Here is an 11078-nt window from a genome sequence, read left to right on the forward strand (position 1 = left end):
TTGAATCGACCTGAAGCTTAATTTTCTTTTCTTACCGTTTGAACCGATAACTTTTTCAAATTTAAAATTGAACGGAGAATCTAAAAATGATGCAGTTTGCTCACATATGTCTGTCTATACGTTGCTGAGAAATATCAGATTTACGTACAAAAACACGGGTTTTTTTTAAACTGACAATAATTTATTTCAGACCTAATTTTTGTAGTTAGACTTTTTTATAACTGCCATTGTATCACATTTAAATTGCATTATAACCCAAAACATTTTGTCACACCAAGAGCCACTCACCCTGTATATATATACTGTAGATAAAACTAATGGATAGGTCGGAGAGGAAAAATAGAATGGCCTGCTAGATCGCCAGACCTGTCACCTTTAGATTACTTCTTTTGGGGATATTTAAAAAATAAAGTTTGTCAAACCAAGCCTTATGACATAAACGACTTAAGACAAAGAATATTACATGAAGCGGCAGAAATACCTCCTGAAATACTATGCAATGTTATGGATGGCTACTTCAACTGGCTAGCTCACTGTCAAACTGCAATGGGAGAAAAATTTGAACATTTATTGTAAATAAAAGGTTAGTTGCAAATTATTAATAAATAAGTACTTTGTTCTAAGATTGTTTTTTCACATAGTGAATAAAATAGCATTGCTAGTGTGTAACTATGTTAATTCATAAACATAAAGACGACGAATTCATTTTAGTTTTATTTATTGTGTTATAAATTTATGACATAATTTGCTAATTAAAAAAGAGTCAGTGAAAACACATCGGTTAGTAGAGTGAAATGCCGCCTACCGCATCAGAATACGACGATCCAGTCAGAACTGGCAGCGCATAATGTACTTCACAATGTGTACCTAAAATAACCCGCCATTTCTGATTGGATAAACCTTTTGAGATGCGGTTTGCGGCATTCAACTCTACTAAGTGAGCTCTTTCAAATGAGTTATCACTCGACTCATGCTTTAATTTAAGATTTCCATGTTTTCCTCTGTGGGACGTCCCCCCATGGTTGGCATGTCATGGTAATAGCAAGGAAAAATAGTTTACATAGCCATATGACACTGTGCAAAGTTTATAGATGTTATCTGCTATGGTTTGTAAAATATTAAGCCGTACCCAGACTTTTCAAACACCTTGTATATATTGTATATATATATATACTTTCATATATCAACAGGCCTGGATCTGAGAGGGTTTACTGTATGTATTTTAACCTGTAAATAATCACTAAATTACATTTTTTTACTAAAAAACTGTTTATTATTTTCTCATATATTATTTTAATATTTTATGTACAACTAATTTGTACATAATACATCGAATTTTATGTTGCACAAAGTGGTTTACATTAAGACTTTGTTTAAGTGAATGAGAACCTGTAGAGTCAATAACAAAAACCGTTGTTGTCACTCTCATACGGGAAAACTCATTTATGTCCTTGGATTGTGACATCAATAACTGCAAATGTGGAGATTTTTTTCAGTTTTATTAGTACATAAAAAGCTTAGAAAGCTTATAAATTGTAGTTAGTCCTAGAAGGACGCTATTTGGAGAGTGACAAAATATTCTGGATAGTTAAGTAGGGGAAGTAGGGGTCGCCTCCTGTCGAGATCCATGAGGAAGGATGGCAGTAATCTCAGCCATGTCTCCTTAGAAGAAGATGAGTCTAACTCTGTACCAAACTCTCCAGTCAAAGCGGGTAGAGATGACATTCATTTATATTTAGGGTAGCAACTAACACTTATGGAGACTCAGCTACTCCAACACTCCTCCCCCAAAGTAGATTAAACCTATCGATCTACCTCTGCACCCCAATATCTTGACATTTGCGGTTAGTGATGTGGCCTCCTGGACATTCATATAGTTATTTAAATTTAATTGATACCTCGGTTTTTACTGTAACCAGTGTTAAGTCAACTGGAAAGTATAAAACCACCAGAAGCGAACCTTCATGTGGAATGTGGAGATATAGTTTAAAGTGAAAAATTTATCGGTAGGTCTCATATGCATATATATATACATATATATATATATATATATATATATATATATACATTGTGTGTGTGTGTGTGTGTGTGTGTGTGTGTGTGTGTGTGTGTGTGTGTTTAAGACCAAATATTAAAAAATTCAGTTAAATGGATTAACGTTATGGCACTAAAATAGTTAAATAATGGTTCCCGACAACTCTTGGATGGTTCTATACAGTTCTTTTATTAGGAATGACAAAATATAAATAATTTCTTGCTCTTTTAAATATTAACGCTACCAATTAGATAAGGTGCTGGCAATTCCCTGCCAAACGAGTTTTCTTTAGTTTCTATAGTAGGAATTCGATCATTTCAGTTTATTAGACTAAGAGTAACTTGTTAACAAAAGAATTTTAGTATTGTGTTGCATGATATTCCAGCAGATTGATGTACTAACAAATTTTAAAGACACATACAGTATAATCAAGTTTTCCGTTTCATAACCAAGTTAGTTTTGGTTTAATATCTGTTGACTTTACGACATTTAACGTGTTTGACAACTTGATACGATATCAGTATATAATCCTGTTGTTTGGGATCAAAGCAAGTTGGTCAATGGAATTCTTAGACATGTTACTTTTGGACATATTCAAGAATATTTTTATTCAGAATCATAGCTAAATATTCAATTAAAGGGCAAAATATGTATTCAGTTATACACATATGCATTCAGTCAACATAAATGTGAGTGTATTAATATAATTCAATTAAAGTCGAGTCGAGATTTCCTGTGGAAAAACAACTAACCAATTAATGTGACAGCAAATTGACTTTATAAATGCACAAGGTAGTAATATAAGATCAAATCTAACCCTTTTTCCTGAAGAGAGACTTTACAAGGTCTGTTTGCCTTGTACTGCAACCCAGTGTCGCTGGTGTTCCCCAAACTATCAGTCCCCATTAATTTACAGACAGTGGCAAAATTCTGCCATGTTTTATGAATCCTTCTTTCTCTCATACAAGAAATTCAGTCCTTGATATTGATAATACAAATTTACAAGTACTTTACATACTTTATTATTAAGATACATGGCTGCAGAAATATATAGATAAATACATCTAATCTTGTTTATGTACTGAATGAAAGCAGTAATAGATTACTTTTATTAGGACTACGAGTATTTAATGATTTTTCAGGGAAAACAAAACGCTAGTAACACGCAGTGTGTCAGCAGAGGCAGCTGCGGCAGCATCCGCATTACCAGTAGCTCCGCCTACTCCACGTTCACCCGTGTATCTGAGTCATGTCGTGAGTTCCCAGGTACCCAGCTCTCAGAGCCATCCTGACGAGTTCAGCTATGCATTCGGTTACGTTACCAAAGTCAAGGTGTGTTACGAACAATTATTATATGTTCTAATTCTAGGTTATAGATGTTCTAGTGCTTCGGAGAAAAAATAGATCATTATTCATCTATTCATAATCTGATGTGAGAAAAGATAACAATACGTTGCATGTTATCGCAAGAACTAGAGAAGGATTGATTCTAGGTGAACATCTGAGGCTTTGTACATTATTCTCTTCCAAATGTTTGTTGAGATTGTCTAGCATAGGATGACATGTTAGTAGCATCTCATATATTGTTAAGACAGCCTACTTCATGATAAAAGTTTAATTCACAGTCAATGAGTTGAAAAAATTAGCCAAAACGGAAAACACATACACCATGAATTGATGATTTCTATGTAATATTTACATTTATTATTATTCTTAATAATAAAAATGTTAAACTGGATATGTTAACCAGCATGTGGGTGATAATTGATATACAGTGTGAAAATTTCTAGGGGATCAGGTATACGATGCTTTAATTTAAATGAAGCTATTCGTACTTTTGCCACATTGTAGGGTGGCAAATCTACAAACACAAATCTACAAACTGGCAAACAATTTATTTGGATTTGTGTTTATCTTTAATAAAATTATTCATGAATTAGTTGTAAAAGTGTGACCAGTGAATATCTACTTACTGTGTAAATAGGGCATTTACATATACGTCCACGTACTGTAGTTTTTAAAATATTTCTGAAAAATGAAACACTTATCTTAGAAAATTTAGTCTTTAGAATTTGTTTTTTGAATTATTGTGATTCTTGCATTTTTGCACATGTCACAATACACTGTGGATATACTGTAAATAATACTGAATGTGTACATGTTCATATGTTTAAAAATACACATTAAAAACACTTACGGCCTACTTCAAGTTTTTGGAAAACTAGCTTGAATATCAAAACTAAAATGTATGAAACTTTATGCCCCACTTGTGTTTCATATATGTGTGTCATATATGGCACTAATATAATAAAAATACATATCACCAACCAATACCATATGGGTCCACCATAAACTTGCTAACGACGAAGGTCACGACTCCCAGCAAGCTCCAGGAAATTCTAAACTCTCTCACCTACGTGGACGACGTCATCACAGGCGCAAAGACGGAGACCGTAAACTCAACTTATTTCCCTTCTAGACCGTGGTAGTTTCACTCTCCAATAATGGTCGATTCGTCTGCTACTCCAGAACCTGCCAAAGGATCATCTAGACACTCCAGGATTTCTGCAATCATCCTCTCAGCCCCTCGTCATTGTCCTAGAACTCTGCTGGTCGCCATTCCCAGGCTCATTCATTTACGAACTCAATCTACCTCAACACTCTTCCACAAAATTTCAAATTCTCAGTGTTATCGTTCAAACTTATGACTAATTTAGTATGACTTACTTTCTCTCATTATTGTATGGGCTTCATATTTTATGAGAGTACTATGGAACACAAGGTCAGACTGGGGCCATCCCCTTCCTCAGCAACTTAACGATCAATGGCAAATGTTTGCAACGTCTCAAGGTCTATTAAGGAAATTAAGACTCCTAGAACTCTTAAACTCTGCAAGGCCGCTAGCGTTGAACTGCAAAACGGTTACGCTGCTATAGTGTGTTTTCTGATTCAGCATTCTCGCCTCGCCGTATGTCAATCATCTCTAAAGCTCATGCAGGACCTCTAAAACGCGTACTTTACCGCGTTTAGAACTTTTTACCGCAACTAGTGTCTTACTGTATCTCTTTTTTCGAAAAAAGACTCTCAATTTCATGCATACACTTATGAAGTGACCCAACTATAGCTCAACGTGGCTTTAGATGTGACATCATCGTCTCAATACTTATGCCGCGGACAGAGTATCTCAAGCTCAAAGATCTACTATCTCAACTCTCCGACCATGAAATTTTTTGTTCAGGACAGAGTCTACCGAGAGAAAAAATGTTAAATCAACATACCCACGCTATAAGTAGTAGAAGCTCTGGACCACTCTCTGTTTGAGAATTTAAGACTTCCAACATCAGGGTCTTAAGGCATGTGCAAACCTCTGCCTACTATGATGATCAACATCTTCTGTAGAAGGAACATATGTACTATATCAAACTTCAACGACTCAACCCCTAATTCAACTAAAATGGCCTAATTCGATTAGATGGACGTCTAAATTTCGCTAACATATCAAAGGAAGCAAGGCATCCCTACATTCTCCCCCCGAAGCATGCAGTTGTGGATACATTAATATTGATTACTATGCTGTCATTCACCTTCATGGACGACCACAGGTAACTCAAGCTCAATATATGTGTCATATTGGCGGAATTCTGTATTCATAACTTTGTCTTCTCAACTGATGTTGAAGTAAATGTCCAAGAATATTGTTGTTCACATCGATGACCGAAACTACCAACTCATTGTATGGCGAAATAGTGCTTCTAAGCATCTGCCTGTGTTAAAGCTAAGTACTGTAACTTATGCTATGAACATGTCCCCGTATTCGACTTTAAGGCCCAAAGGTTTCTTAAAGTAAGTGAATAGTGATAATGATAATCAATACGCAATTATAGGGCAAATAGCCTAGAATGAAAACAAATGTTTCCCTTGTGTCCGAAGGGCTGAAGGGATTTTTGCATTGAGAGTACGAATAACAAGCGAGTAACACGCATTGCCAGTTCATAACCGCGGAGGTCACAAGTCTTTACAATACATCTTGTAGCACTTGCCACAAGGTATAAAGGGAAGGGGGGGGGCACTTGTCACTGTTTAAAGAGGTAGAAAGGGAGTTTGAAAAGGAACAATGTTAATTAAATCATAGAGGGAGGTTAAAAATACTGTTACTTAAAGAGGTAAATCTTAAGAATATTCAAATACGGTGAGTAGAGGGAGGAACTGCTAAGAGCAGAGACATCATATCTCGACATTTAAAGAAGGACTGAGCTAGGTGGTGTCGATACGACTGATTATTTATGTATTGCTCTCTATAGAGGTATCCAATGTCTGTTCCTCTTTCTCTCTCACTCTGTCGTATTACAGGAAAATTGCTAATAGGACTGAGCTAGGTGGCGTCGATACGACTGATTATTTATGTATTGCTCTCTATAGAGGTATCCAATGTCTGTTCCTCTTTCTCTCTCACTCTGTCGTATTACAGGAAAATTGCTAATAGGACTGAGCTAGGTGGCGTCGATACGACTGATTATTTATGTATTGCTCTCTATAGAGGTATCCAATGCCTGTTCCTCTTTCTCTCTCACTCTGTCGTATTACAGGAAAATTGCTAATAGGACTGAGCTAGGTGGCGTCGATACGACTGATTATTTATGTATTGCTCTCTATAGAGGTATCCAATGCCTGTTCCTCTTTCTCTCTCACTCTGTCGTATTACAGGAAAATTGCTAATAGGACTGAGCTAGGTGGCGTCGATACGACTGATTATTTATGTATTGCTCTCTATAGAGGTATCCAATGCCTGTTCCTCTTTCTCTCTCACTCTGTAGTATTACAGGAAAATTGCTAATAGGCCCAACCTAATGATAGTTAAATGAAATAACATTTAATTAATTAATTTAATTTAATAAGCTAAGAACTTCCTAATTCATTGAAACATTATTAAACCTTAAAATTATGATTACGTGGTTAATATATTTTAATATTAAACTTATTCAGTGAATATTCTCCAAATTATATTTAGAATATGGGTCATATAAATACACATATAAAAACTTTACGTCCGTTTACCAAATTTTGCAATTTTTAGAATTTTGTTTACATGTTAGTATAGTTGGGCGCTGTCACGTGCTACACATTTTATGTACGGTAACTACATGTACGTTTAGTCACCGTCCTTATAGACAGAGTATTGAAAGACATTTCTGTTTATGTTCTTAGTGGTTTTGCCGATAGAAAATTTGCACACTCGCTGAGACAAGTAAATTAGAACGACTCAGCACAGGGCCTAATGCTAAATGGGAGAACTGTCTACTGTCGTTATATCTTTATTATGTATTTGTCTGAGTAGAAACAACAAGGAGATGTTTGCGAGTTGTACTTAACATGAAAATAATACGACTATGATATCTCTGGCCGTATGTATATTGCAGTAGAATAATATGTAATACGTGATAATTATGATGCATTTAATTAAATATGAGGAATAAAAAAACTGTCTAACTCCACTACACAATTAATAGATAATCCTGTTTGTCATTAATATTCGTTTCAAAATAACACTTGGCATTCATAACATGTAATTTTTCTGCTTTTCAATAGATGTCATACCAAAAATCTGTTCGCTGAAGATAACTATCTACAATGTTTAATGAATTTAATTTTGAGTATAGTTAACTGGAAAACTTTAATCTTAGTTATGACCCACAGTGTAAGCCTAACAACAAACATTTGGAATTCATAATGTACTAACTATCCCAACAGTGTAGTACCATCGTCATGCTTATACCTGTTGTTCCTTTTGGATTTTTTAGAATCGATTCCAAGAACAGCCCCATACATATAGGAAATTTCTGGAGATATTGAAAACATACAAGAACGAACAACGAAATTTGAAGGAAGGGGACGGGCCAGGCAGAGAGTCCGCTGGCAACAAGCAGATGACAGCAGCGGAAGTGTATTCCCAGGTTGCAAAACTGTTTGTGGACCACGATGATCTGCTGGCCGAGTTCGTCCGATTCATGCCTGACACTTCGAACCATCAGACAAAGCAGGTAATTATCTATGGAATCTCAACAGAAGGCAACCTGACTTCCTTACCTATCTCTAATTCCTGTTATTTTGAGAACTGCGCAAAAGATTTTGTAGGTTGAAGTACACTACAACTATATCTGCCTTCCTGCCTGTCCCCTGTCTTCTTTTCAAAGTACCCACTCTAACTATACTTATTTTGGACTGATTGCCTTTGTTACACTTACATCGGCAGAGACATGTACATTGTGGGTCTGGTTGAATTGGCTTACCATCAACTAGCTTAGCCTCAGTCAATAATCACTGCACCCATCTGAGATGGACTGTAGATAAAAAAAGTTATAATCTAGCTGGCACTGAAGTTGTTGTTAACTATTTCACAACAGGTAATAATGTAAATTACTTCTGAAATATTCTACTCATTTTGCTCTATTACAAACTATTAAAATTTGCCTTTGTATATTTTCCAAACAGGCTTGTCCCTGTGAAGAAACGTCAACTTCGAACCGGAAGCCAGCAGAAAATGAGAAGGAAAGTTCGACATTTAACAACAATATGTCGGCAGTCTCCATGGGTTCAGCACCCCCAGCCAAAATGGGACTGAAACGTTCTTCATCGATGACACTAGACCACAACTCCCCGTCCACATCTCAAGATGCTACTTACCATCCACCTGCTAATAAAAACAAGCGGAGCAAACCTTCCCGAAGATTTTCCCTCTGAACTGTATGGAATGTAATGGAACTGTATTTTATGGGTGGAAGGGGAGTGGGAGACGGGAAGGGCAGGATAGTGATCTGTAATTACAGTTTTATAATACTGTCTTTTATTGTTCCCATTCTGGTTCACCCTCACGCTATCCTGGAATTTCATTCATAACACACCGTACAACTGTATATCAATTTTAAATACTATCAAATAAATATATTTCACTTACATTTAGTATTGTAAGTGAATATTGATGAGCATCTTAAAACTTATACATATCTTTCTGTATAAAACGAACAACTGAATAAACGTTTCGAAAGCCAATTATACAAGGAAATTAAACTTCTGCTCTTATAATTTGGACATACAGAATTCGACTTTATCAACAACAACAACAAAAGAAGACAGAATACTCCTGGACCAAAGACGTAGAGCTGTTTTATTCCGTGTGTGAATGACTTTACCACAATTTCGAAATTCAAATTTAAATTGTTTTCAAAAACGTTACAGGTTTCAATGTGAGTTCTTTTATTGGGTACTTTGGTTACGAAATTATAATTACTTATAATGTAAATATATTAAACAACCGAATCAAACTATGTCACAATAAGATGCGTGTTAATTTGTGTAATAGTTTTAATAATGTTGAAAAACATTGTCTTAATTGTAGTTTCATTAAATAAATTTATTGTATTTGAGATTATGTAACTGATAAATCAACGTTAATTTAAAAAAATATATCATAACATTTTGATGCAAGCTATTTTATTTCTGCTCAAATCATTTTCAATTCAAAAAGAAAAGGATATAAGTTTATATATTTTGAATTGAAATCGTGAATATATATATATATATATATATATATATATATATATATATATATATATATATATATATATATATATTGTATTTTCTTCTGGTTATTAATCCTTGCTGACAACAAATCTTCTAGAAATGAAAAATACCACTACTTATGTTGTTTTAATTTCTACACTACAAAAGTTTAAAAACTATGTTTTTCCCATTTTACTCTAGGAGGTAAAATAACGAATGAGGAGGTAATTCGTGTATATATAGGTATTACAAAACTTTTAGAACTGCATTTGCTTTTTATAACTATTGCAGATAAAGCAAGGAAACCTTACACATAAGTATTATACCTAAAAATCTACTTTTTTAAGCAAAACTATAATTTTTCCATCATACTGGGGACAGTCCACAAGGATTCCGGATAAAATCTTGAATGAGAACATAGGTTGAGTTGTACATTCAATTAAAGTTCTCTATTAGGAAATCAAAACCGGTATTAGGAAAACTGATATCAAAAGGTTCACCGTAGCCAAAATTGCGGTGGTTTAAATTTACAAACTTGAGCTTGTTAAAGAAAGCTTAGTTGTCATTAATTGTGATAAATTACAACCAAAAATCCTCACATTTTATGTATATTTTAAATATTTGTTTCTTGTTTTACAGGTTTATGTAAAAATAGGACAATCTGGCCATAAACCTAACCCACATAAATAAGGAAAGTTTTATTTAATTGTAAATTTTTCCCCCATTTTGTATTCTGACGAACTATATATGATTTTATAATGATGGCAAACGCAAATACCCAATTTATAAATAACTCTTCCTTTCTTTACCGCAAGAAAATGACAGAGAGTAGAGGAAAATCTCATATCTGCACATTGGATGAACCACGCAGCTCAAACACGAATACACATTACCACAAAATGATATATTATAACATGTAGCCTAAATATAACAAAATAAACATGGTCCTTTTACAGCATTATATCGCTCTGCTCAGGATGGAATACATGTTGCATCCAAGATGAGTTCCTCCAGTCACACATAACTGAAAAGCAAATTGTCCCTTATTAGCCAGCAGAATTCTTTTAAAAGAAAATTAATGAACAGAAGTAAAAAGCATTATATCTGGAGTATATGTTACCAGGCTGTAAAATTCAGAGTACACGAAGTGACTCGTACATAAAATAAGCAGCGAAACGTTCCTTAGCTTGCAAAGAATAAGTGACAATCATAAGTAAAAGCATAACTCACTTGTGAGTGGAGCTTCTCTAGGAGATTTTGTGGGTAAAAGAAACCCCATTAACTGTAACAGTTACCTCGTATAGAACTATTCCACATTTACATGGTGGCTACTTAAAAGCAAAACGTTAAAATTAAATTGAGTTGTTTTATGCCTATTTCAACTATTTTAAACTGTATAGACCACTTAAATATGCTTCGTCATTATATAAAACGTTCAAAGTCAAATATTCTTAATTTTCCCTTATTGTTCTTACATTTTGCATAC

General features: G+C 34.5%; 1 protein-coding gene across 1 annotated transcript; it reads left to right on the forward strand.

Moving 5' to 3' along the window:
• The first annotated feature begins 1627 nt into the window (after positions 1-1627).
• LOC124369489 (paired amphipathic helix protein Sin3a-like) lies at positions 1628-8965 on the forward strand. The gene is made up of 4 exons (XM_046827501.1): positions 1628-1740; positions 3178-3367; positions 7834-8073; positions 8525-8965. Exons 1-4 carry the CDS (start codon positions 1628-1630, stop codon positions 8771-8773), a joined length of 792 nt encoding a protein of 263 aa, XP_046683457.1. The 3' UTR covers positions 8774-8965.
• Positions 8966-11078: the final 2113 nt, after the last annotated feature.

This window comes from Homalodisca vitripennis, chromosome X, assembly GCF_021130785.1.
Source record: "Homalodisca vitripennis isolate AUS2020 chromosome X, UT_GWSS_2.1, whole genome shotgun sequence".
Lineage (NCBI taxonomy): Eukaryota > Metazoa > Arthropoda > Insecta > Hemiptera > Cicadellidae > Homalodisca > Homalodisca vitripennis.